Source organism: Macaca nemestrina, chromosome 2 (assembly GCF_043159975.1).
Source record: "Macaca nemestrina isolate mMacNem1 chromosome 2, mMacNem.hap1, whole genome shotgun sequence".
In the NCBI taxonomy this organism is placed as follows: Eukaryota; Metazoa; Chordata; class Mammalia; order Primates; family Cercopithecidae; genus Macaca; species Macaca nemestrina.
The window spans coordinates 11,363,524-11,391,018 of record NC_092126.1 but is presented as its reverse complement, the minus strand read 5'-3'; the positions used below and the strand labels follow the sequence as shown (position 1 = coordinate 11,391,018).

The 27,495-nt window shown below is 44.2% G+C and overlaps 1 protein-coding gene, 6 non-coding genes and 1 pseudogene across 9 annotated transcripts; 7 read left to right on the top strand and 1 right to left on the bottom strand.

Moving 5' to 3' along the window:
* The first annotated feature begins 288 nt into the window (after positions 1 to 288).
* Positions 289 to 964, top strand: LOC105470897 (26S proteasome non-ATPase regulatory subunit 10 pseudogene; annotated as a pseudogene).
* Positions 965 to 10,276: 9,312 nt separating this feature from the next.
* LOC112424793 (U6 spliceosomal RNA) lies at positions 10,277 to 10,383 on the bottom strand. Its single transcript, XR_003015732.2, has one exon. It is a non-coding gene; the product is annotated as a U6 spliceosomal RNA (small nuclear RNA).
* Positions 10,384 to 21,090: 10,707 nt separating this feature from the next.
* Positions 21,091 to 27,494, top strand: LOC105470899 (eukaryotic translation initiation factor 4A2). Of its 3 annotated transcripts, XR_003015715.2 has the most exons (12): positions 21,141 to 21,230; positions 22,022 to 22,070; positions 22,157 to 22,289; positions 22,563 to 22,702; positions 23,485 to 23,653; positions 23,775 to 23,884; positions 24,113 to 24,256; positions 24,717 to 24,854; positions 25,081 to 25,170; positions 25,391 to 25,470; positions 25,902 to 26,012; positions 26,719 to 26,856. XR_003015715.2 is itself a non-coding variant. In XM_011723193.2 (11 exons), the coding sequence occupies exons 1-11, from the start codon at positions 21,202 to 21,204 to the stop codon at positions 26,861 to 26,863; spliced, it is 1,224 nt and encodes a 407-aa protein (XP_011721495.1). In that variant the 5' UTR covers positions 21,091 to 21,201; the 3' UTR covers positions 26,864 to 27,494. The 3 variants fall into 3 exon arrangements, 2 of the variants coding, with proteins under 2 accessions (XP_011721495.1, XP_011721494.1); XM_011723193.2 differs by lacking the exon at positions 25,902 to 26,012 and having other exon boundaries at positions 21,091 to 21,230; positions 22,025 to 22,070; positions 26,719 to 27,494; XM_011723192.2 differs by lacking the exon at positions 25,902 to 26,012 and having other exon boundaries at positions 26,719 to 27,494.
* Positions 22,394 to 22,462, top strand: LOC112424808 (small nucleolar RNA SNORD2). Its single transcript, XR_003015744.1, has one exon. It is a non-coding gene; the product is annotated as a small nucleolar RNA SNORD2 (small nucleolar RNA).
* On the top strand, positions 23,930 to 24,056 carry LOC112424798 (small nucleolar RNA SNORA63). Its single transcript, XR_003015736.2, has one exon. It is a non-coding gene; the product is annotated as a small nucleolar RNA SNORA63 (small nucleolar RNA).
* On the top strand, positions 24,282 to 24,459 carry LOC112424807 (small nucleolar RNA SNORA81). Its single transcript, XR_003015743.1, has one exon. It is a non-coding gene; the product is annotated as a small nucleolar RNA SNORA81 (small nucleolar RNA).
* LOC112424797 (small nucleolar RNA SNORA63) lies at positions 24,890 to 25,021 on the top strand. Its single transcript, XR_003015735.1, has one exon. It is a non-coding gene; the product is annotated as a small nucleolar RNA SNORA63 (small nucleolar RNA).
* LOC112424799 (small nucleolar RNA SNORA4) lies at positions 25,198 to 25,336 on the top strand. The gene has a single exon (XR_003015737.1). It is a non-coding gene; the product is annotated as a small nucleolar RNA SNORA4 (small nucleolar RNA).
* Position 27,495: the final 1 nt, after the last annotated feature.

Genomic DNA, 27,495 nt, shown 5'->3' with positions numbered 1-27,495 from the left:
GGTCAAAGAGAGAGAGTCTGTTTACTGTGACATGGGCTATGGGAGTTATAAGTCACGAACCACGGATGAAAACGCATATATTGGCCAGGTGCTGTGGCTCACAACTGTAATCCTATAGCACTTTGGGAGGCTGAGGTGGGAGGATCACTCGAGCTCAGGAGTTCTAGAACAGCCTGGGTAACATAGTGAGACCTCATCTCTACAAATAAATAAATAAGTAAATAAAACACACACATACACACACACACACACACACACACTAGTATCACAAGTTCCTGGGAAAGCAAAATGGATGGGTGTGTGTCTAACCTAATGGTCTGCAACCTGGCCTACAGAGGAAGCTGGAAGAGTTGAAGGAGAGTATTCTGGGCTATTAATTCCTGGCTAGTAGAACTGAACAGAACAGCAGAACTGCATTGCACTGGGCATGCTCAGCCAGACAGGCAGAAATTGCTGAATTTTTGTTGCAACTTGGAGTGCCAGTGAATGATAAAGGCGATGCAGGTTGGTCTCCTCTTCATACTGCGGCTTCCGCTGGGCAGGATGAGATTGTAAAAGCCCTTCTGGGAAAATGTGCTCAAGTAAATGCTGTCAGTCAAAATGGCTGTACTCCCCTACATTATACAGCTTCCAAACACAGGCATGAGATTGCTGGCGTGTTACTAGAAGGCGGGGCTGATCCAGCTGCTGAGGACCGTTGTGAGGCTACAGCAATGCACCAGGCAGCAGCCAAAGGTAACTTGAAGATGATTCCCATCCTTCTGTACTACAGAACATCCACGAACATCCAGACACTGAGGGTAACACTCCTCTACACTTAGCCTGTGATGAGGAGAGAGTGGAAGAAGCAAAACTACTGGTGTCCCAAGGAGCGAGTATTTACACTGAGAAGAAGAAAAGACACCCCTGCGAGCGGCCAAAGGTGGCCTGGGTTTAATACTCAAGAGAATGGTGGAAGGTTAAACAGCTTGGATTTATTCTTAACTTTTTTTTTTTTTTTTTTTTTGAGACAGTGTCTTGCTCTGTCACCCAGACTGGAGTGCAGTGGCACAATCTCGGCTCACTGCAACCTCCGCCTCCCGGGTTCAAGCAATTCTCCTGCCTCAGCCTCCTGAGTAGCTGGGACTACAGGCATGTGCCACCACGCCCGGCTAATTTTTTGTATTTTTAGTAGAGACGGGCTTGCACCATCTTGGCCAGGCTGGTCTCGAACTCCTGACCTCAAGTGATCTGGCTGCCTCGGCCTCCCAAAGTGCTGGGATTACAGGCATGAGCCACCGTGCCCGGCCCTATTCTTACTTTGTATGTTGTGTTGTTGTTGTTCCCAGTGTCCTGGAAACTAAAGTACTTGTGCACAAGACATCATCTATGAACGATAAAGTTTTCTCACCTTCAAAGTCGTATAAACACGTTGACCTGCTGAGTTACTTGTTCTAAGCTTACAGCCTGCTTTCCAGGCATCGAGTAACTGTTGAGATTGCTCTACTGCTGTCATATATTCTTGTGTATTGAATTCTGGTTAATTTTGAGTAACTAATTCTGTGGCTGTTGTGGGTTTTCAGCACCCTCCCATGTACCTTATATCCCTTTTTGAAACAGCTCCAATAGAAATAAGCCAGCGGTTCTGCCAGATGTTTCTATGTGGATTCTGTAATGTGCCTCCATACAGTTAAAACACTGTAACTTGTTGTTCACTCTTACTCAGGCCTACGCCAACATTTCTGGTTTTGTTCTTTTGTTTTTGTTTTTGTTTTTTTGGGTTTTTTGTTTTTGTTTTTTTTTTTTGAGATGGAGTTTCACGTTTGTTGCCCAGGCTAGAGTGCAATGGTGCGATCTCAGCTCATTGCAACCTCTGCCTCCTGGGTTCAAGCAATTCTCCTGTCTCAACCTCCTAAGTAGCTGGGATTACAGGCACATGACACCACGCCCAGCTAATTTTTGTATTTTAAGTAGAGACGGGGTTTCATCATATTGGTCAGGCTGGTCTCGAACTCCTGACCTCAGGTGATCCGCCTGCCTCGGCCTCCCAAAGTGCTGGGATTACAGGCGTGAGCCACCGCGCCCGGCTATTGTTTTGTTTTTTTGAGACGGAGTCTCGCTCTGTCACCCAGGCAGGAGTGCAGTGGCGTGATCTCGGCTCACTGCAACCCTTCCTCCCGGGTTCAAACAATTCTCTTGCCTTAGCCTGCTAAGTAGCTGGAATTATAGGCGCGTGCCACCACGCCTGGCTAGTTTTTGTATTTTTAGTAGAGATGGTTTTTCACCACGTTGGTCAGGCTGGTCTTGAACTCCTGACCTCATGATCTGCCAGCCTCCGCCTCCCAAAGTGCTGGGATTACAGATGTGAGCCACTGTGCCCGGCCACATTTCTGTTTTGTTCAGCCATGAGATTTAATTTATTTCTGTGATAGGAGGAACATTTCTTTTTTTTGAGATGGAGTTTCACTCTTGTCACCCAGGCTGGAGTGCAATGGCGTGATCTCAGCTCACTGAAACCTCTGCCTCCCGGGTTCAAGTGATTCTCCTGCCTCAGCCTCCCAGGTAGCTGGGACTACAAGCATGTGCCACCATGCATGGCTAATCTTTTTTTGTATTTTTAGTAGAGACGGAGTTTCACCGTGTTGGCCAGGCTGGTCTTGAACTCCTGACTTCAGGTGATCCACCTGCCTTGGTTTCCCAAAGTGCTGGGATTACAGGTGTGAGCCACTGTGCCCAGATGAACATTTACACATTTTAGTGGACCAAATTTTAAGTTGGAGGGAGTGCTCTAAAATAATAAACAATAATAGCCCATGTACCCACGTATTTTTTTGATGAGCTATTTACTCTAAAATAAAATGTATGACTTTTTTAAAAAGGAAGTTTTAAAATACCTATATCGAGTAATCTTCTATTGAAAAGAATGTTAAGCTTGTTAAAATGATATGTAACAAAAATGTATTTTGATTTGTATTTCGGAAACTAAAAAATAAAATGTTAAAAGAAAAAAAATCCCAAGCCTGATAAATTATAATGAAGTTTTTCTTCACCAATCTGTTTCCTTTAATCCTGATCTCACCAGACTGTACATATTCCTCACCCCTTCTTTTTATTTATTTTATTTTATTTATGTATTGTTTTGTTTATTTATTTTTTGAGACAGGGTCTCACTCTGTCACCCAGGCTGGAGTGCAGTGGAGGATAACAAAGTAATGGTGAATACTTTGAAAATTTGAAGTACTTGACATAATAGCTTTCTTACAACACATATTAAGTGATATTTTAACTTACAGTTTCTTTCGTTTAGATCAAGGCTAAGCCCAAAATTTTAAAGGAAAATAAAAATGAAAGGGCACTACCCCTGACTCTTTTCTCTCTTTAGGGAAGACTCAAAGATCTTCTAGGAGATAGTATCAGAAAGTACCAGCAACTTATACATCACTTCAAGTGTTTCAATGGGGACAGACAGGAAAGTGGCATAGTGGTGGTTCTAGGAGATATTTTTTCCCCCAAATCCTAGTAGCATAATCAAAAATAATCTTCACCAGCAACAACTGAAAATACTTATGTGGCTAGTTACAGACTTCAGCAGTCCCACTATTTAGAAAACAATATCTAGCTGGGTGAGGTGGCTCATGCCTATAATCCCAGCACTTTGGGAGGCCGAGGCAGGCAGATCACCTGAGGTCGGGAGTTTGAGACCAGCCTGGCTAACATGGAGAAACCCCGTCTCTACTAAAAATACAAAAATTTAGCCAGGCATGGTGGTGGGTGCCTGTAATCTCAGCTACTAGGGAGGCTGAGGCAGGAGAATTGCTTAAACCTGGGAGGTGGAGGTTGCAGTGAGCTAGGATCGCGCCATTGCACTCTAGCCTGGGAGACAGAGCGAGGCTCTGTCTCAAAAAAAAAAAAAAAATTTACCTTTGGCTCTGCCATGATTTGGCTAATGACTACAGATTCCAGTAGGCTACAATCTGTCAGTACCAGCATATCCCAAACAGTCAGAAGATTTCAGATAGAGTATTCATTTTGATACTTATCTGATTATTTTAATCAGCATTGAAAAAAGATAACAAATTAAAACTGTGATTTCACTGAAGCTAAGTAAATGCAAATTGTAACTTATAGTTACAATAATTTGTTAAGAAAAATTAGCCATCCCAGCACTTTGGGAGGCTGAGGTGGGAGGACTGCTTGAGGCCAGGAGTTTGAGACCAGCCTGGGTAAGACCGCATCTCTTAAAAAAAAAAAAAAAAAAAAAAAAAAAGGAAAGAAAAATTAGGTAAATATGTCAAAGAGTATTCAGGTATAGCAAAAATTATGAAGCCTGAATAACTGAAGAATGACTGGATTTATACCAACAAAAATAAGGTCTGTAAACTGCTGCTTTGCTTCTGAGTTGGCTGCACCTCAGCCTTAGACGCAGGGACTACATTTAAGGGGCACCCTTACCAACCCATGACATAGGCTCAGCTTTGAATTTGGGCAAACACCATACAAAGTCTACAGATAGTATCAGCAGAAGTAACAAACAAAACAACTCATGTGGGAGTAAATAGGACGAACTATTCTGTCACCCTGAGCCTGGTTCCTTAATATAGTAGGAGGCAGAGGTAGCAGTGAGTGAAAATGGTGCCACTGAACTCCAGCCTGGGCGACAGAGCAAGACCCTGTCTCAAAAAAAAAAAAAAAAAAAACCACACACAGGCTGGGCGCGGTGGCTCACACCTGTAATCCCAGCACTTTGGGAGTCTGAGGTAGGTGGATTGCTTGAGGTCAGGAGTTCGAGACCAGCCTGGCCAACATGGTAAAACCCCATCTCTACTAAAAGTACAAAAATTAGCCAGGCATGGTGGCTTGTGCCTCCCTGCTACTTGCGGGGCTGAGGCAGGAGGATCACTCAAGCCCAGAAAGCAGAGGTTGCAGTGAGCCGAGATGGTGCCAGTGCACTCCAGCCTGTGTAACAGAGTGAGACTCTGTCTCAAAAAAAAAAAAAAAAAACCGATCTTGAGATGGAAAGATTATCCTGGATTATTCAAGTGGGCCCAGTGGAATCACAAAGTCCTTATAAGAGGGAGGCAGGACATTGGGAGGCCGAGGCAGGCGGATCGTGAGGTCAGGAGATTGAGGCCAGCCTGGCTAACACAGAGAAACCCTGTCTCTACTAAAAATACAAAAAATTAGCCGGGCGTGGTGGCGGGTGCCCGCTAGTCCTGGTTACTTAGGAGGCTGAGTCAGGAGAATGGCATGAACCAGGAAGCGTAGCTTGCAGTGAGCTGAGATCGCATCACCGTACTCCAACCTGGGTGACAAAGCAAGACTCCGTCTCAAAAAAAAAAAAAAAAAAAAAGAAGGAGGCAGGAGGGTCAGAGTCAAAGGTGTAACAATGATGAAAGCAGAGGTCAGAGTGATGTGGCTACGAGCCAAGAAATGCAGGCAGTCTCTAGATAATGAAAAAGGCCTGCCCTGGAGTCTCCAGAAGGAACACATCTCTGCCTGCTGCTTGATTTCAGCTGTGAGACCCATTTCAGATCTTCGGGTTTCTTTAACTAAATATTCAGACTTCAAGGAGACCATTTCAGATTTTTAATATCCAGAGCTGTAAGATACTAAATTTGCGGCCGGGTGCAGTGGCTCACACCTGTAATCCCAGCCCTTTGGGAGGCCAAGGCGGGTGGATCACCTGAGGTCAGGAGTTCGAGACCAACATGGTGAAACCCCGTCTCTACTAAAAAAACAAAAATTAGCCGGCCGTGGTGTCGGGCGCCTGTAATCTCAGCTATTTGGGAGGCTGAGGCAGAAGAATCGCTTGAACCCGGGAGGCAGAGGTTGCAGTGAGCCGAGATCATGCCACTGCACTCCAGCCTAGGTGACAGAGTGAAACTCCATCTCAAAAAAAAAAAAAAAAAAAAAGATACTAAATTTGTGTTGTTTTTAAGTCACTGAGTTAGCAGTTTTAGTTACAGCAGCAACAGAAAACTAATACAAGCACCAAGGCACTGGGCTTTATATTGTGAGAGACACAAAGATTAATAAAACATAATCTACCCTCTCAAGGTGGATACAATTTAGAAGAGACGAAACACATTACTAAATAAGCTAGAACATGATGAATATCATAAAAGCAGCAGAAAGAATGGCTGTCGGAGTCCAAAGGAAAGAAATCACTGTTTCTAGGGTTATTCATAGTGGAGGAGGAGGTTTTTGAGCTGATCTTAAAAGGATAATGTAAATTTTCTTTTTCTTTTTGGGGACATGGTCTCGCTCTGTCACCCAAGCTGGAGTGCAGTGGCGTGATCTCGGCTCACTGCAGCCTCCACCTCCTGGGTTCAAGTTATCCACCCAGATCTCGGCTCACTGCAGCCTCCGCCTCCTGAGCTCAAGTTATCCACTCACCTCAGCCTCCTGAGTAGTTTGGACTACAAATGTGAGCCACTGCACCCAGGCAAGATAAGTAATTTTTTTTTTTTTTTTTAATGGAGTCTCTGTCGCCCAGGCTGGGGCGCAGTGGCGCCATCTCGGCTCACTGCAACCTCTGCCTCCTGGGTTCAAGTGATTCTCCTGCCTCAGCCTCCTGAGTAGCTGGGACTACAGGCACGTGCCACCACACCCAGCTAATTTTTTGTATTTTTAGTAGAGACAGGGTTTCACCATGTTGGCCAGGATGGTCTCGATCTCTTGACCTGTGATCCACCCGCCTCAGCCTCCCAAAGTGCTGGGATTACAGGCGTGAGCCACCGCGCCCAGCCAATAAGTAAATTTTAAGAGACAAACAAAAAAAGGTGGACAAAGTGGCACACTTTTACAAATTAAATCACAATATAAGGCATTTTTAAATAAACCTATTATTAGTCATTGATAAAGGAAATACTCCTATAATAAAAAATAATCATGCCATAATATATCTTCTGTTCTAAGGAAGACACAATTAGATTTGCTTGGACCTAAATGATGACAGCATTGTAATTACAGTTTTAAAAATTATAAATGTCACTGGGTCCGGTGGCTTATGCCTGTAATCCCAGCAGTTTGGGAGGCGGAGGTGAGAGGATTACTTGAGGCCAAGAGTTCAAGACCAGCCTGGGTGACAGGGCAAGGCCTTATCTCCACAAAAATAAAAATGAAAAAATCACCAGGCATGGTGGCACCTGCCTGTAGTCCCAGCTACTTGGGAAGCTGCGGTGGAAGGATGGTTTGAGCCCAGGAGTTTGAGGTAGCAGTGAGCTATGATTGAGCCACTGTACTTCAGCCCGGCAACAGAGGCTGACTTTGTCTAAAAAAAAAATAATTTATATATATATATATAACCATATATATATATGGTTGTAATATATGCTCATGGTACTAAAAAAATACAAACAGAACAGTAGTGTGTCAAGCAAAAGGTAAGTTTTCTGGCCAGGTGCGGTGGCTCATGTCTGCAATCTCAGCACTTTGGGACGCCAAGTGGGGGCGGATCACCTGAGGTCAGGAGTTCAAGACCAGCCTCGCCAACATGGTGAAACCCCATCTCTACTAAAAATACAAAAATTAGCCAGGCATGGTGGTGCACGCCTGTAATCCCAGCTACTTAGGAGGGTGAGGCAGGAGAATAGCTGGAACCTGGGAGGCAGAAGTTGCAGTGAGCTGAGAACCTGCCAATGCACTCCAACCTGAGTGACAGAGCGAGTCTGTCTCAAAAAAAAGTAAGTTTTTCCTGTCTGTTTCCCATTTGCACTCCCTATTAGAGGAAATCACTGTTTCCTTCTAGAAATGTTTGATTGAAATAATTACGTACAATATATGTTTCTTTGCATAAACCTACACATGTACCCATCCATTTTTTTAAAATATAGATATAGGGTCTTACTATGTTGCCCAGGCTTGTCTCAAACTCCTGGGCTGAAGCAATCCTCCCACCTCAGCCTCCCAAAGTGCTGGGATTACAGGCACGAGTCACTATGCCCTGCTTACCATCCATTTTTTTAATTATTACTATTTTTGAGACAGAGTCTAGCTCTGTTGCCCAGGCTGGACTGCAGTGACACAGTCTTGGCTCACTGCATCCTCTGCCTCCTAGGTTCAAGCGATTCTCCTACCTCAGCCTCCTGAGTAGCTGGGATTACAGGTGTGCACCACCATACAGGTGTCCGGCTCATTTTTGTATTTTTAGTAGAGACAGGATTTCGCCATGTTGGCCAGGCTGGTCTTGAACTCCTGAGCTCAGGTGATTCGCCTGCCTCAGCCTCCCAAAGTGCTGGGATTACAGGCGTGAGCCACTGCACCTGGCCTACTCCTCCATTTTTTCACACAAACAGGATCTTGCAAAATATAATGATCTTTGAGCATTTACAATATGTAAACATCTTTGTATATTGGTACACAGAGATCTAGTGACTTCATTGTCACTGTTGTTTTTCACTAATGTCATTTTGTTACAGGAAGGGGTTCCCGATCCAGACCCCAAGAGAGGGTTCTTGGATCTCACAAAAGAAAGAATTCAGGATGAGCTCACCGTGCAAAGTAGAAGCAACTTCATTAAGAAAGTAAAGTAGTGAAAGTACAGCTATTCCATAGACAGAGTATGACGTTCCCAAAAGTAAGAGGAGAAACGCGTCCACCCTAGGTACAATACTTGTATATGTAGAATAAAAAAAGATCATGGGAAGATGTGCTGTGCTCAAGGGTTTGTGATAAAGGATTAATTTTCTTAATTACTTTATTTTGTAAGAATGATCTTATTATCTTTAAAGCAAAATTAGGAATGCCTTTGTTCTCAAGATATTGGGATATTAGGACACTCCCACATCTGGGGCTGTTTAGTAAACATTATCAATTTATTCCTTGAGTAAACACCTAGAGGCTAGGAATACCGTTCTGGTAAAGCAGCCCAGCAAGTTCCAGCCTCATTTTCCTAGCCCTCGCACAAGATGGAGTCTATTTAGAACGCCTCTGGCAATTCTATTGTACCAGGATTCACTCTAGGAGACCATTTTACATTTAACAATCATTCTCTCTCTTTATTTTTTTTGGAGACAGTCTCATTCTGTCACCCAGGCTGGAGTGCAGTGGCACGATCGCAGCTCACTGCTCACTCGGACTCCTGGGTTCAAGCAATCCTCCCACCTCAGTTTCTCAAGAGGCTGGGACTACAGGCGTGCACTATTACACTCAGATAATTTTTTATTTTTAAATTTTTATGTATTAACTTTTATTTTTTATTATTATTATTATTGAGATGGAGTCTTGCTCTGTCACGCAGGCTGGAGTGCAGTGGTGTGATCTCGGCTCCCTGCAAACTCCCCCTCCTGGGTTCAAGTGACTCTCCTGCCTCAGCCTCCCGAGTGTTTGGGACTACAGGTGCACAGCACCATGCCCAGCTAATTTTTATATTTTTAGTAGAGACCAGGTTTCAACATGTTGGTCAGGCTGGCCTCAAACTCCTGACCTCAGGTGATCCACCTGCCTCAGCCTCCCAAAGTGTTGGGATTACAGGCGTGAGCCACCGGGCCTGGCCCATGTTGCCCTTTAATAGCCACAGTTCATCTCTCTCCTGCCCCCAATCTCTCCTTAACCCCTAACAACCACTACTGTTTTCTATTTCTATAATTTTGTCTTTTCAAAAATGTTATATCATGCAGGAGGTAACTATTTATTTATTTATTTAGAGACGGAGTCTCACTCTATCACCCAGGCTGGAGTGCAGTGGCATGATCTTGGCTCACTGCAACCTCCACCTCCTGGGTTCAAGCAATTCTCTTGCCTCAGCCTCCAGAGTAGCTGGGATTACAGTCATGTGCCACCATGCCCGGCTAATTTTTGTATTTTTAGTAGAAATGGGGTTTCCCCATGTTGGCCAGGCTGGTCTCGAACTCTTGACCTCAAGTGATCAACCTGCCTAGGCCTCCCAAAGTGCTGGGATTACAGGCATGAGGTACCGCGCCCGGCCAGGGGGTAACTTTTTAGCATGGACTTAAAATTCAGCATAATTCTGGAGATTCATGCAAGTTGTGATATGTAATAATAAATAGAAAAGAAACGAAACGAAACTATTACTGCTTTCCAGGTGGCTACACTTCATTTTACATTTCCACCAGCAGAGGACGACAGATTCAGTTTCTCTGCTTCCTTGTCAGAATTTGTTGTCACTGTTATTTTAGCCATTCTAATAGGTGTATAGCAATATTTCATTATGGTTTTTATTTGCATTTCTCAAATGGCTAATAGTGTTAAACATCTTTTTGTGTGCTTGTTTGCCATCTGTATATCCTCCTCAGCGAAATGTTTGTTTTCCTTTTTAAATTTTGTTTAATTTGTTAAAAATATGCAACACTTCATGAATTTGTGTGTCATCTATGTGCAGGGCCCATGCTAACCTCTCTATGGTTCCGATTTTTTAGTGTATGTGTGCAGAAGTGAGCACAGACTGTTTTTCAAATCTTTCACTCATGCTGTATTAGGACTGTTTTGTTTTTGTTTTTGTTTTTGAGACAGAGTCTCTCGCTCTGTTGCCCAGGCAGGACTGCAGTGGCTGGATCTGGGCTCATTGCAACTTCCGTCTCCCGGGTTCAAGAGATTCTCCTGCCTCGGCTTCCCCAGTAGCTGGGATTACAGGCGTCTGCCACCATGCCCGGCTAATTTTTGTATTTTTATTAGAGACGGGATTTCACCATGCTGGCCAGGCTGGTCTCGAACTCCCAAACCTCAGGCCATCTGCCCACCTCAGGCTCCCAAAGTGCTGGGATTAGAGGCGTGAGCCACCGCGCCCGGCCAAAACTGTTGTTTTTTTACTGTTGAGTTTTGTGCGAGTTTTTATCTATTCTAGATACCAGTACTTTGCCAGATATGTGGTTTGCACATATTTTCTCCTCTATAGCTTATCTTTTCATCCTTATTTTAACAGGGTCTTTCAAAAGCCAAGGTTTTCCTGTGCACTCGGAGGAGCTGTGGCTGCCAGCTGGGCTGGTGGCGGGTGCCCCCAGGCCCTGTGGCCGACGGGACGAGCTGGCCTGCGCCGGGTCCAGCGGGGGGCCGCGCAGGCAGTGTGCCCGGAGCGCCCCCAGCGGGAGCGCAGGCTGCGGGGCGAGGAGGAAGAGGAGGAGGCGGATAAGGTGATGGCGAGAAGATGGAGGAAGAGCAGACGAAGGAAGAGAAAGGAGATGGAAGGGAGAATGTCACCAGAGGAGACGGAAGGAACAAATTCTGACGCTGCAGGAGAAGCTGTGGGCCCGGCAGAAAGAGAAGGACCAGCTTTTTCTGCAGCTCTAGAAAGTTTCCATGAGGAAGAAAAACCGAGGCGAAAGGAGCAGAGCGACCTGACCTCTCACATCCGCTGTGGGCCGGCAGAGCCCGATTATTCAGGCGGGGACTCGCCTCCTCCTCCGCGTGCGGGCAGCAGGCAGCGCTGGAGGGCACGATCGCCCGGGCATTGTCATAGCAGCTGACCCAGCCAAGCAGATTTTCAGACCCCACGTACTTGCGACCCGGAAGTCCGTGGGCTCAGCGGCGGCTTTTGCAGGGACCCCAGAGCAGGCAGCCTGGGCGGTGCCGCTGGGACTGCTCAGCCCCCCCACCTCAGTACGGACCCACATAGCTAGCCTATGGCCCTAGTCAGCAGCTCAGAGCAGTTCAGTGCTCCCTGAGGTGCATAAATGTCCCAGCTACAGCCTTATGATCTGCTGGGCCACTTTCAGCACACCCAAACAGGGTTCCTCCTCTGGTGGATAGACCATGCTAACCAGCACACGGGTTTCTCTGGTCCATCCTCCCTGACCCCCATACATCCCCAGCCTCTGCATCCAGGCCCTAGACTCCTTGCCTAATCCCAGCTCCCGTGAAGATGCCGCCAGCAGGAACGTCTGGGCTTTGCAGCTATCAACCAACCAGGCCCTCAGCGACTCATCATCCAGCACAGCCAGAACCTGTTAGGCTGCAAGTGACCATGAGATAGCTTCAATCTCGCCCTGCCCACACACGCACCATGGGTGTGGGTTCCCCCCGAGTGTCCCAGTCCAAGGCCAATATAATCTACTTGCCATTGGGAGAAGTAGAAGGAAAAGGAGGAGATGGAGAAGGAGGAGGAATGAACAAGAGAGCAAAGGGTTTTCAGGATAAGTCCAATTTATCAATTTTTCCTTTTTATTTTTTCATTTGTCTCAAGCATGTTCATAATTGGTCACCGAAGAATTTTCGTTATGGCTGCTTTACAACCTTGACCACATAATTCCAACATTTCTATCTCAGAGTTGGCATCCATTGTCTTTTTCATTCAGTTTGAAATCTTCACGTTTTGTTTTGTTTTGTTTTCTTTTGTTTTGTTTTGTTTTTGAGACGGAGTCTCCCTCTGTCACCCAGACTGGAGTGCAATGGCACAATCTCGGCTCACTGCAACTTCCACCTCCTGGGTTCAAGCGATTCTCCCACCTCAGCCTCCCGAGTAGCTGGGATTACAGGCACCAGGCATCATGTCCGGCTAATTTTTTTGGTATTTTTGTGGAGATAGGGTTTCACCACGTTGGCTAGGCTGGTCTTCAACTCCTGACCTCAGGTGATCCTCCCACTTCGGTTTCCCAAAGTGCTGACATTACAGGTGTGAAACACCACGCCCGGCCACAATTTTTGGCTTAAGTAATTTTCTATTGAACTCTGGAGACTTCTGTATTGTTATGTGACTCAAGATCTTTTTTTCTCTCTGTGTTTCTTTCTTCCCTCCCTCCCTCCTTCTTCTCTTCTCTTCTCTTCTATTCTCTTCTCTTCTCTTTGTTTTTTGAGATGGAGTCTCACTCAGTCACCCAGTCTGGAGTGCAATGGTGCGATCTCAACTCACTGCAACCTCCGCCTCCTGGGTTCAAGTGATTCTCCTGCCTCAGCCTCCCAACTAGCTGGGATTACAGGGGCGTGACATCAAGCCCGGATAATTTTTGTATTTTTAGTGAAGATGGGATTTCACCATGTTGGCCAGGCTGGTCTCGAACTCCTGACCTCAAGTGGTCCACCCACCTCAGCCTCCCAAAGTCTTGGGATTACAGGCGTGAACTACCACCACCGTGCCCAGCCTGTTTTTTAAATCAGTAGACTAACAACTACAAGTAGGTGGGAAAATATTCTAATGGATTAACTTCATTCTAACTAGATTATCTGGCTAGGAATATATTTTTATTTTGGTAAAATAGGCATAACACATAAAAGGTACCATTTTAATCTCTTTTTTTTTTTTTTTTTTTTTTTTTTTTGAGATGGAGTATCACTCTGTTGTCCAGGCTGGAGTGCAGCGGCGCGATCTCGGCTCACTGCAAGCTCTGCCTGCTGGGTTCACGCCATTCTCCTGCCTCAGCCTCCCGAGTAGCTGGGACTACAGGTGCCCGCCACCACACTGCGCTAATTTTTTGTATTTTTAGTAGAGACAGGGTTTCACCGTTTTAGCCAGGATGGTCTTGATCTCCTGGCCTTGTGATCTGCCTACCTCGGCCTCCCAAAGTGCTGGGATTACAGGCATGAGCCACCGCGCCCGGCCCATTTTAACCATTTTTAAGTGTAGATATCAGTAGCATTCCGCACATTCATGATATGATACAACCATGACGGGTATTCATCTGCAAACCTTTCTCCCCAAACTGGAACTCTATACACATTAAACAGTAACTCCCCATTCCTCCTCCCCCAGTCCCTGGTAACCCTCCTACTTTCTGTTTCTATGCTCATATAAATGGAATCATATACTACTTGTCCTTCTGTGTGTGGCTTATTTCAGTTAGCATAATGTCTTCAAAGGTGCATTCGTACTGTAGGATTGATCAGAATTTCATTCCTTTTTAAGGCTGAATAATATTCCATTGATGTATAAAGCACAATTTGATTTTTTGTGTTGTTTGTTTTTTGGAGACAGGATATTGTTCTGTTGCCCCCAGGCTTGAGTGCAGTGGCGTGATCATGGCTCACTGCTGCCTTCACCTCCCAGGCTCAAGCAAGCCTCCTGCCTCAGCCTTCCCTGAGTAGCTGGGACCCCAGGCACATGCCACCACACCTGGCTAATTATTTGATGTTTTTGTAGAGATGGGGTCTTCCTACATCGCCCAGGCTGGTCTCAAACTTCCGGGTTCAATGGATCTTCATGTCTCAGCCTCCCAGAGTGCTGAAATTACAGGCGTGAACCACCGCGCCCAGCCACATTTGTTTTATCTACTAATCCATCAATGGATGCTTGGGTTGCTGTCACCTTTTGGCTATTGTGAATAATGCTGCTATGAACACTGGTGTACAAATATCTGTTTGCATCCCTGCTCTCAATTATTTTAGGTATATACTCAGAAGTGGAATTGGTAGATCATATGGTAATTTTGTAATTTTTGGAGTCACTGCCATACTGTTCATAGTGGCTACATTTTACATTTCTACCAGCAATGGACAAGGATTTTGGTTTTCCACATCCACACTAATAATTGTTATTTTCTATTTAAAAAAAAAAAAATAGTCATTTTGGTCAGCCAAGCTGGCTCGCCCCTGTAATCCCAGCACTTTGGGAGGCCGAGGCAGGAGGATCGCTTAAGCCTAGGAGTTCACGATCAGCCTGAGCAACATATTGAGACTCGCCTCCCAACCCTTCCCACCCCTTCTCTATTTAAAATAATAATAGCCATCTTAATGGGTGTGAAGTGGTATCTCATCGTGGTTTTGATTTGCATTCCTCTAATGATTAGTGGTACTGAGCATTTTTCACATGCTCATTAGATCTTACTTCAATCTCTGGCTCTTGCTGGCTTTCTCTGATGCCGCTCTGGCAGGGGAAGGACAGCACAGCCTCCCTACTGCCAGCAGGGGGTGGAAGTCCAGATTTCTCACTCACACCAGAGGGGATGATCCTTGTTACTGCTGGGTGGGGGCTGGAGTTCCTCATGTGGTCTCCACCGACACTACAATGAGGTGGTCTCATGACGACTGTGCGATAAAGTCCTGATTTCCCAGCAGGCCTTCTATGACACCACCTTAGTGGGATCTGAAGGATCGCCTTTGTTCCTGCCCGGTGGGCCTGGAAGTTGAAGCTACTCCGTGGTCTCCTCTGACAATGTGGTAGTGGTAGTGGCGGGGCTCTGGAGGTGGAGGTTGTCAGAGAACCTCATTACAGCCTCCTAAGGGTAGAATCATGGGCTCTTCAGTTGGCTTTTGCTGGCATGGGTGTGGGTAGGACCACAGCTGTTTCTGTGGTATTTAGCTGAAATAATGGAATTACTGTCTAAAACTTTTCTATCTTCCTAGAATGCCTCTGTCCTGGGTAGACAAAGCAGCCCTTTGCTGGGGCTTTTCTTGTCTATGCCTGTTGGCTTTTCTGGGTTGCTAGCTTCTTCAGTTTCAACTCAGGATGGGTGAAGCAAGAAGAAAACCCAGGGAATTCACTATCATGTGTATCTTGAGGTTCCTACCTATCTGCCTTCTTTTCCCCACCTCCCAGAGTCTTCTCGTGTTTGCTTTATAATGTAATGTCCAGGGTGTTTAGTTGCACTTAGTAGGAGGAACAGGAAAAATTTTGTCTACTCCATCTTTCTAGAAGTAGAAGTAGACCTCATTGTTTTTAATGACTAATACACAGCATACAATTTACTAACCCATCTCCTTTTGACAGCCATTTAGGTTGTTTATAGTTTTATTATTTCAATAGCTTTTTTTTCCTACTAAAATAATGAAGGGCTGGGTGCGGTGACTCATGCCTATAATCCCAGCACTTTGGGAGGCCAAGGCAGGTGGATCACCTGAAGTCAGGAGTTCGAGACCAGCCCGGCCGACATGGTGCAACCCCATCTCTACTAAAATACAAAAATTAGCTGGGTGTGGTGGCGTGCACCTGTAATCCCAGCTACCTGGGAGGATGAAACAGGAGAACCACTTGAATCTGGGAGGTGGAGGTTGCAGTGAGCCAAATCGCACCATTTGCACTCCAGCCTGGGCAACAGAGAGAGACTCTGCCTCAAACAACAAAAACAAACAAACAAACAAAAAGAGAAAAGAAAAAAAAATAGAGGAAAAACTTTTTACCTAAAGTATGATTTCCATTATGTTTAAAAATAAACAGACATTCTTGGGATTGGTGATTGTTTTCTTTTTTGTCATTTCCAAAAAACAATATAACTATTACTTTTAATGAACTATATAGGAATATATATAGTTTATATATATATATAAACTTTATCTCATATATATGGTAAAGATGAAAGATGAGGCCAGGCGTGTGATGAGAATTAAAAGAGATAAATTCTTGACCGGGCATGGTGACTCACGCCTATAATTGCAGCACTTTGGGAGGCTGAGGCAGGCAGATCACCTGAGGTCAGGAGTTTGAGACCAGTCTGACCAACATGGAGAAACCCCGTCTGTACTAAAAATACAAAATTAGCTGGGCATGGTGGTGGATGCCTGTAATCATAGCTACTCGGGAGGCTGAGGCAGGAGAATCACTTGAACCCGGGAGGCAGAGGCTGAGGTGAGCCGAAATTGCACCACTGTACTCCAGCCTGGGCAACAAGAGCGAAACTGTCTCAAAAAGAAAACAAACAAGCATGAAAGGTGAGTTGGTTGTGTCACATGAAGAGGGCAGTATAGAGCCCCAGGTAATGGGGCATAGGAGTGGGATTCCAGATACCAGGCCTACATTTTAGGGGTGAGATTGCCAATCAAGGTCTTTCTTCCATCCCTCACAGAGGTGTAGGTTTGTCCTGAGGACAAACTTAATCCTGGAGACTTCATGTAATCTAGAAGAGACATGCAAATTGATGAAAAACAGTGATTTTTTTTTTCTTTGAGACAGAGTCTTGCTCTGTCACCCAGGCTGGAATGCAGTGGCGTGATCTCCTCAAACTGCAACCTCCACCTCCTGAGTTCAAGCCATTTGGCCTCCCAAAGTGCTGGGATTACAGGTGTGAGTCACCATGCCTGGCCAAAATATTGAATCTTTGAGGTAAAATAAAGATGTTGCCCAGGCTGGAGTGCCACCATCATGCCATTGTACCCTCTGTCTCCCAGATTCAAGTGATTATCCTGCTTTCCTGCCTCAGCCTCCCGAGTAGCTGGGACCACAGGTGTGTGCCACCATGCCCAGCTAATTTTTGTATTTTTGGAGAGATGGGGTTTCACCATGTTGGCCTCGCTGGTCTCAAACTACTAATCTCAAGTGATCCGCCCACCTCGGCCTCCCAGAGGGCTGGAATTACAGGCATGAGCCACTGCTCCCAACCTTAATTTTTCAAAATAAAAAGCTGGCCCCACCTCAGTTCAGATCCAGTGAATCTGGGTGAGAGGGCAGAGTCCACAAGTATCTGCATTTCAAATAGATGTTCCCATTGATTTTTATGCATACCACAGTTTCTGATCACCTGATTTGAAGTACAGCAATGTACTTTTATTTCAGTCTTCCTCTATAAAGGTAGAAAAACTTCTGTATCTTGGCTACACAATAGAGTTTAATAACCTTGGATCAGTGGATTCAAACCTAGTTCTTAGCTAGTTTAAAAGTCCTTCCGTGGTCCTCCTCAGTTTTCTCTATTTTCTTCAACTCTGTTAATATCTTTACCTATCTTCATGCAAATTATTATTATTATTATTTTGAGACATAATCTTTCTCTGTCGCCTAGGTTGGAGTGCAGTGGTGGGATCCCAGCTCACTGCAACCTCCGCCTCCCGAATTCAAGTGATTCTCTTGCCTGAGTACTTGGGATTACAGGTGTGCGCTGCCACAACTGGCTAATTTTTGTATATACATATATATTTTTTTTCCCCCGAGACGGAGTCTCGCTCTGTCACCCAGGCTAGAGTGCAGTGGCACAATCTCGGCTCACCGCAACCTCCGCCTCCCGGGTTCAAGCAATTCTCCTGCCTCAGCCTCCCAAGTAGCTGGGATTACAGGCGTACGCCACCACGTCAGATTGATTTTTGTATTTTTACTAGAGAGGGAGTTTCACCGGGTTGGCCAGGCTGGCCACGAACTCCTGACCTCAAGTGACCTGCCCGCCTTGGCCTCCCAAAGTGTTGGGATTAGGTGTGAGCCACCACGCCTGGCGTAATTTTTATATTTTTAGTAGAGACTGGATTTCTCCATGTATGCCAGGCTGGTCACGAACTCCTAATCTCGGTTGTTCGGCTCACCTCGGCCTTCTAAAGTGCTGGGATCACAGGCGTGAGCCATCACACCCAACCACAAATGTTTTCTAAGTTATAGTGTAAGAACACGGCAGTAAATGCCACCCTCCAAATTGCGTCAGGGGTCACAGGCAAGCAGAACCTAGCCTCTAATTTCCTCAAAAACTGTGTAATAAAAAGAAGTTACAGAGATTATCCTGGGTTTGCCAAAAAGGAAAAGAAAAAAAAAAAAAGAGGTGAGTAGCACCAACATCTCTATCCAGCTCCAGGCAGTTCTTTTTTCTTTTGTTTTTCTTTCTTTTTTTTTTTTTCCTCCCTCCCTCCCTTCCTTCCTTCCTTCCTCCCGGTGGAGTCTTGCTCTGTCACCCAGGCTGGAGTGCAGTGGCACCATCTCTGCTCACGGCAACCTCCGCCTCCCGGGTTCAGGCTGGAGTGCAATCTCCACCTCCCGTGTTCAAGCGATTCTCCTGCCTCAGCCTCCAGAGTAGCTGGGACTACAGGTGCCCGCCACCACACCCGGCTAATTTTTGTACTTTCAGTAGAGACAGGGTTTCACCATGTTGGCCAGGATGATCTCGATCTCCTGACCTCGTGATCTGCCCATCTCGGCCTCCCAAAGTGCTGGGATTACAGGCATGAACCACCGTGCCTGGTTGAATGCATATTCTTTTAAGGTTTTGTTATTGTTTTTCCATGTAGCACTGACAGATTTGTACTAATTCTTTGCTTCTCTGGTTGCTAATTGGCTTTAGAATTGTTAGCTGATGCTCTTGAAGAGCAAAACGAAACTACCTTAGTTGGCTTAGATATGGAAATAATCTGAGCTTTAGGATTATTTGCAGTATAAATGGTTTCAAACACTAAAGTTTGACAAAGAAGCATTTATAGTCCACTGAGAAGGCTATCTAATTTCAGATTCCAGGTAAGCAGAATCACTTAAATTTAAAAGAGCACGCTCTGTGTTGATACGCAAAACTTTGTTAAAGTATACATTTTGATCTTTAATTCATTTGTTACTAATGTTTACTATTTAGTAAGCACAGGCAAATGTGGTAAGCACTGCACTTATTAAGAATACACTGTAAGGTTACAGGCAGTGTGGGTGTGGACTTTGACTGTATTTGAAGTTTTCTTACCTTGAAACTTACTCAGCACTTGCAAACCTATACCACAGAGTTTAGCCCTTACTTCTTCTTTTTTTTTTTTTTTTTTTTTTTTTTTTTTTTGAGACGGAGTCTCGCTGTGTCTCCCAGACTGGAGTGCAGTGGCGTGATCTCGGCTCACTGCAAACTCCGCCTCCCGGGTTCACGCCATTCTCCCGCCTCAGCCTCCCAAGTAGCTGAGACTACAGGCGCCCGCCACCACGCCCGGCTAGTTTTTTGTATTTTTAGTAGAGACGGGGTTTCACCATGTTAGCCAGGATAGACTTCTTCTTAAGAGGCTTGAAAATCCTCCACAGCATCTAGTGTAGTGCTAATCCTAAAGAAAACAACCAACAATTAAGTGTTAATTGTTGATTGGTATCACCCTGTGACCAACTGTTTTCACCCAAGTGAAACCAAACGGTTGGTCACTTTTTTGATTTAGTATATTTTTCAACTTCTTAGATCTCAGGATAGTTTTAGTATATTTTGGATGAGACAACAAGGATCTCTGACAACCATCATTCTCAGAAAATGTCTGGCATCACCTCAAATATGGCTTTCGAACATTACAGAGGAATGAATGAGGAGCAGTACCAATAGACTGAGGGCCAGGCCCACTTTGCCATTTTGGTATTCTTCATCTTTGTCCCAATTCCTGGCACGATAAGAATTTTCAAATGAATAAATAATTTTCGTATTAAAATAGTATTTAGAACCAAATATCTTCAATAATACAGAAAATTGAGTCAGCTTTCCCAGTAATGATTCTTTAAGTTGGCCTTCTGAAATATGATAAAATGTTTCCAGATATTCTCGATGATATTTTGCATCATGGGTAGGGTTGTATTTTAAAGTTAAATGACTACATATATTGTTTTTTTGTTGCTGTGAAGGGACCTGAGATGGGGCTAATTGAAAACATCTGGAGCTTAAAGACTCGTGCAGTTTACGCAGCAAGGATATTATTGCTCTGAATTTCAATAAATCAACATTTCACTATATATCGGTAAAGCTCAAAGCCCTTAAAAAATGACCAATATAGACGGAATCAACACCGATGTAGTCCCAAAGCGGCACAGAGCTGTATCTGCCAAAGCGTCCATTTAAATTCGTGCGTTCCACGGAAAATTACAGGTCCTTAGCTTCTATCCATTTGCAAAAGTTTATGATTTTTTTCAGGCATTCCTCACACCTGTTAGGTTAAAATCATTAACACTCTTTTAAAAAGAAAGCGAGAGACCGGAAACGATATGAGAATAGAACTGGCTACTCCAGAGACATCTGCAAATGACACTCCATTTTTTTTTTCTCGCTGCAAAATGTAGCGGTAAACCAAACTTTCCGGGACTCGCTGGGTGGCCGACATTTTCCCTAGCAGGAATTTTACGTTTCCAAGATCTGAATGGATGTTAATGGTCGGGCTAAATGCCAGGCAGGTCTTCACTGTCAAATTAAACAGCGGTGGGAGCAAGTGGAATAACCGAGTTCCCCTCCCGCACTTGAGCGCCGGCAGCGAGCCGCGAGTCGGGACCCCTCGCACGCGGGAAGACCCAGACGCCCAGCGGGCAGCGTCTCCGGCTTCCGCCTCCGGCTCCGGCTCCGGCTCCACTCCCCCGGCCCGCCTCTGCGTCAGGGACGCGGAAACCCCGTAGGAGCAGGGCGGGCGGGGAAAGTGGTGTTTGACTAACGCCGCAGCGATATTCTTCCGCCGCGAGGTAAAGAATCCCAACCCAACCCCGGGCCCTAGGATTTCCAGCGACCCTATAATATCGAGAAATTACCACATTTGGATTTTCCAACCGTCTTGCTTAGGATTTTATCCGACGTAACGACCCCAGGATCACAATTTTGTGGCTGACCGAAGCACGGAGAGAAAATTCCTCCGCAAGAAACGGGTTCCGGCCACGAGCCTATAAAAAACGGGTGGCGGGGCTCTGCTGTCTTTTCAGTCGGGCGCTGAGTGGTTTTTCGGATCATGTCTGGTGGCTCCGCGGATTATAACAGGTATGGCGCTCTGTTGGCGGTCGCGGTCTGTAGTGAAGGTCGTAGGGCGCCAGGAGAGATTATAGTGGATGGCATGGAGGCAAAAACTCCAACTTAGTGCACGTTTCCTTAGGGTACAGCACCCCTGTGCCCTTCCAGAAGCTTCCATGATGGGTAGGGCCCGGATTGTGGGGAGACAGGACGATGGTGCGAAAGCAGTGGCTAAAGGGCGTTTCTCCTCCCTAAGACATTACGGAATTTTGGCTGCTTCCCCTCCCAGTGTAGAGCACGGGAAACATGCAGTAAACAGCCGTGGCGCAGTCCGCGTTCGGTACAGTGTAACCAGGACCCGAAGCTTTATTTTTGGTCAACCACAGGAGTTGGGGGTCCTTGGCTTCAGTTGGGGAAGGGTTGGAGGCAGCGGTCTCCACTCGGCCACGGCGCGGAGGCGATGGGACCGGACCGGCACGGGTGCCGGCGAACCGTTGGCATCGCTCTCGCCAGGCCGCTCCGCCCGCGTCAATCACTCGGCTTGCGCATTGTTGGGGGCGGAGCTCGTCGCCCCGAGCTCTCGCGAGACGCTCCGCCGCCGAAATGGGATCCCCGTGCGCTGGGGCCTGGGGGGCTGCCTTTCCGGACATCCGCGGCCCCCAACCTTTAGGGAAGGCGCGCAGTGTGATATTCGTCCTGCAGCTGCTGCTTTAACTTGTGCAGGGGAGGCTAATGTGCTGAGACGGGTTGCAAAGGGCTATCCCTTTAAGATGCAGTTAAGGTGGCTTGGAAGGGATGTCTGACTGCAGTATTCTTGTCAGCAGAGAACATGGCGGCCCAGAGGGAATGGACCCCGATGGTGTCATCGAGGTAAGAAACGGTTGTGGATGTTGAAGCTTTGAAAAGGTGAATGTGTTCATCTCATTCATGCGTGCATTATTTTTTCTAACTTACAGAGCAACTGGAATGAGATTGTTGATAACTTTGATGATATGAATTTAAAGGAGTCTCTTCTTCGTGGCATCTATGCTTACGGTTTTGAGAAGCCTTCCGCTATTCAGCAGAGAGCTATTATTCCCTGTATTAAAGGTAAAAGAAACTGGAATTTTTAGGAAATGACTTTATTCTACATAGTCATGGACCGTAAAAGGGAAAGTAACCTCTGGGGGACTAGCACCTGTTTGTATTCCTTAAAGTGAAATGATGGCAATCATCTTTCGGGACTGACCTGAAATGAAGAGAATACTCATTGCTGATCACTTATTATTTGGGCATAATTCATGTTCCAAATGGAATACATGGTGTAAAGTAGAAGTGACAATTTGATGTGGGATCGGTAAATATGTATCCTACTTTTTTTAGGGTATGATGTGATTGCTCAAGCTCAGTCAGGTACTGGCAAGACAGCCACATTTGCTATTTCCATCCTGCAACAGTTGGAGATTGAGTTCAAGGAGACCCAAGCACTAGTATTGGCCCCCACCAGAGAACTGGCTCAACAGGTATTGATAGTGTAGTTCAAAAAAACTGCTTGCGTGTTGCATAGGTTTCAGGTTTCACAACTGTGAAGAATTTAAAACTTAGTATAAATTGGTCCTACCAGATCCTTCCTTTTAATTGTCCATGCATGCAGGGAGTTTTTGTTGAAAGCTTTAAAAGAACTGGGTATGCAGGTATGGTTTGTAGGGTTGTATACTAATAGATTGAGAATCCGAAACACTCTCTTGGATGTACTAGATCTGTCCCCATTTTTTAAGTTTGAATGCAGTTGTGCAACATGAAAACTGCAGTGACATGTTACCATTTGACTGTCTCCGTAGTTTGTGATGCATCTGTTGCATGCTATGTTTTCAAAGCTCACTGCTATATTGGCTTTGAAGTAAACCTTCCTAATAAAGCTGGAGGCTTTATTGAGGTCAAGATTATATAAAGCACAATACCCTCTGGGGGAAAAAAATTATTTGCCCTAGCTGTAATTACAGAACATATATTTCACTATGTACTCCCTACACACAGTGAAGAATAATGTAGGAAATGTTATTCTTGAATTGTCTAGCTGATGCGTGGGGCAGCAGCATCCCAAGTTTGACAAGGCAGAAGAAAGACATTAAGGGAGTTTTACCTTGAAGCAGTTAGGTCAGTCTGCGTTTTAAGCTTGGAAGTAGTTTCGTGCTGTGCATGCATAAAAGCTGTTGGCAGACCAGTTTAAATTTGCCATTATGCTTTAAAAAGTAGTCATTGATCCTGGAGTTCTTCAGGATAATAATTAAGGCTTGGTTTTTAGATCCAAAAGGTAATTCTGGCACTTGGAGACTATATGGGAGCAACTTGTCATGCCTGCATTGGTGGAACAAATGTTCGAAATGAAATGCAAAAACTGCAGGCCGAAGCACCACATATTGTTGTTGGTACACCTGGGAGAGTTTTTGATATGTTAAACAGAAGATATCTTTGTAAGTATTGTCTTTAAAAGAGTTTTTTTTTTTTTTTTTTTTTTTTTTTTTTTTAACTGTTGAAAAGTCATCATATTACTGAGTAGATCTAGAAGTGACAGTATGACTTTGTTTCTAACAGCTCCAAAATGGATCAAAATGTTTGTTTTGGATGAAGCAGATGAAATGTTGAGCCGTGGGTTTAAGGATCAAATCTATGAGATTTTCCAAAAACTAAACACAAGTATTCAGGTAAGCATTACTTCACTCCCCTCTTAAAGGTACAGATGGGGTTTAATGCAGGTACTGTTACAATACAACTGATGTGTTCTATTGTCGTTCCCCCTGCTTAAAGCACTTGATGCATAACTATCTCTGTCTAACTCCATTCTGTAGTGAGACAGAGACGCTTGGCTTCAAACATTTTCCCTTGGGTATTACTGTGTAAGTTGTTCTACAACATAATTTTCTCTTTTCAAGGTTGTGTTGCTTTCTGCCACAATGCCAACTGATGTGTTGGAAGTGACCAAAAAATTCATGAGAGATCCAATTCGAATTCTGGTGAAAAAGGAAGAATTGACCCTTGAAGGAATCAAACAGTTTTATATTAATGTTGAGAGAGAGGTAACTGATTGTTAGACGTTATTTTACCTTCTTGTATAAGCACTGTGCTAAAATTGCAGACACTAGGACTATGTCTTGGTTTTTGCAATAATGCTAGCAGAGTACACACAAGAAGAAAAGTAACAGCACTAGATTGTAAAGACTGGGATGGACCTCTTTCTTAATGTCCAATGTCCTTTGTCTTAAGATTTGGTGCAATATCTCATTAGACCTAATAGAATGAAGTTAATTTTTATAATTTCTACGTTTTGAGACTGGCTAAGAGGGGCCAATTTTGGTATTTTGGGTAGAGACAGGGTTTCACTATCGGAAACTGGTTGGAACTCCTGGGCTCAAGTGTTGGGATCCCGAAGTGCTGGGATTATGGGCATAAGCACTGTGCCTGGCCCAGAATGTATTTTTAACTGAAGAAAGTTGGAAAAGCTAAATGACTGTTAACTTTCTCTTCTAAACATTATAGGAATGGAAGTTGGATACACTTTGTGACTTGTACGAGACACTGACCATTACGCAAGCTGTTATTTTTCTCAATACAAGGCGCAAGGTGGACTGGCTGACTGAGAAAATGCATGCCAGAGACTTCACAGTTTCTGCTCTGGTAAGAGGTGTTCTAAAATGTCTGGATTTCCACTAAAGCAGGATTCAGACTACAATATAGCTGCTAAGTGCTGTGTTGTCGTTCCCCCTGCTCAAAATAAAGTTGTTTCTTAACTATACCTGTCTGCTATATTCCTGTAGCAGCCAGGGACGCTTGGTCTCATACATGTTGATTAAAATTACTGACCTGACTGGTGATTCTTGAATTAAGGTTTATTAATTTGCAGCATGGTGACATGGACCAGAAGGAGAGAGATGTTATCATGAGGGAATTCCGGTCAGGGTCAAGTCGTGTTCTGATCACTACTGACTTGTTGGTAAGTCTCTTAATGCTTTTTAAAAATCTACCAAAAGTTAGCTTTTTGGGGGGAAGGTTTTTAAGTAACCTTTGCCAGCTTGGGCTATTTGGAAGAGTAAAAGGACCACACTCCACAGTGGGCTATACCACTTAGTATAGTTCGCTACTATTTTGTGGCCTACATGACAGGTACCATGTTTTTTGAATTAGAATTTTTAACATATGCCATTGTGTTTCAGGCTCGCGGGATTGATGTGCAACAAGTGTCTTTGGTTATAAATTATGATCTACCTACCAATCGTGAAAACTATATTCACAGGTGAGAAGCCAGCATCTTGGATGTATTGAAAAAAAATTCATACATTTTTCTACTGTGATTTGTATGAAAGGTAACATCAAATCAAGGAATAGATTCAGTCAAGTCAGTAGTGTTCAGTAAGATGATGTAATTAAATTTGTACTAGGGGAAGGCTGACGAGAACAAAGTGGGAAAACTTGTAAACATTGCTCAGATTGTGGGCATAGGTTTTTTTTTCCCCTGCAATTGTTGGTCTTAGCTTATGCTTGAGCTTTTAGTGATGTTCTTGTGTCCATGTGCTTTTTCTTGATTTTTTCCATAGTTGGGATTTTCTTGGTGTCGCCTGGTAGCAATTTGAGTGAACCCTGGTTTGGTTATAGTGGCTTTATCCCTAAATAAATTGAATCGTACTTTGTTATGTGATGTAAAAAAAGACTTTTTAAAAAATACAGGAGTCGATAGCAGCAGTTGATGACGAGATGGCACTCAGAAACGGCGTTGACGTAATTTAGGACGTGGAATCATAAGCGAAACAGCACACTGTTTGAATAAAGAGCGAGTCGGTATTTATATTTGTTTTTCTTTTGTCATGATTATTTATTTTAAGTTGCTCCAGCTGAGGCATCTTTCGTATTAGTATTTCTGTTAGGGAACTTTTCTTACTAGGTGGTTTGTATTGTCTGGTTTCTAACATGAAGGTAGCTGTTTGGCGGTTAAACACGTTTTGAGTAATTTGAGTTACAACGTGTGAAACTGAGCAAAAAAGCAGTGATAAGTTTGGGTTACCATACCAAATATTTGTTTTCCCACTGGAAAAAAGTAAGTTTTAGAAAATAGTTAACCTTTGCTGCAGCATTTGTTTACAGTTTACAGTTCCAGAAGTGCGTCGAAATGGATTACATAACTGCTGTTTTATTCCTGGTGTTTACATCTGTCCCAGGCTGACACCTGCTCTTGGCTGGCCCACTTTGGTATGGGCTTTAATTTCACTACCCCAAACACAATACTGTCATCTGCTTTATAATAATGCTCAAGATGCCTGATAAAAATCTCATTTTGCAGCCAGACAAGCCTTGAATCCTTTTGGCACTAACTGCAAAGGAAGATTTTTTTCTCTAGATATGCATTAGCAGCTAGTGCTCCAGTTAGAAGCACGAACTATAACCTTGATAAGTAAACAGCAGCTGATGGTTAACAAGTGGATCGTCATGTTCAGTAGTTCATAAATTATGTGAGAAGTAACATTCTGATTGTTTTTTTCTTACACAGAATTGGCAGAGGGGGTCGATTTGGGAGGAAAGGTGTGGCTATAAACTTTGTTACTGAAGAAGACAAGAGGATTCTTCGTGACATTGAGACTTTCTACAATACTACAGTGGAGGAGATGCCCATGAATGTGGCTGACCTTATTTAATTCCTGGGATGAGAGTTTTGGATGCAGTGCTCGCTGTTGCTGAATAGGCGATCACAACGTGCATTGTGCTTCTTTCTTTGGGAATATTTGAATCTTGTCTCAATGCTCATAACGGATCAGAAATACAGATTTTGATAGCAAAGCGACATTAGTCGTGAGCTCTTGTGAGGAAAGTCATTGGCTTTATCCTCTTTAGAGTTAGACTGTTGGGGTGGGTATAAAAGATGGGGTCTGTAAAATCTTTCTTTCTTAGAAATTTATTTCCTAGTTCTGTAGAAATGGTTGTATTAGATGTTCTCTATCATTTAATAATATACTTGTGGACTAAAAGATATAAGTGCTGTATAAAATCAGCCAATTATGTTAAACTAGCATATCTGCCTTTATTGTGTTTGTCATTAGCCTGAGTAGAAAGGCCTTTAAAATTTTTTTAGAAAGCATTTGAATGCATTTTGTTTGGTATTGTATTTATTCAATAAAGTATTTAATTAGTGCTAAGTGTGAACTGGACCCTGTTGCTAAGCCCCAGCAAGCAATCATCCTAGGTAGGGTTTAATCCCCAGTAAAATTGCCATATTGCACATGTCTTAATGAAGTTTGAATGTTAAATAAATTGTATATTCACTTTAAAG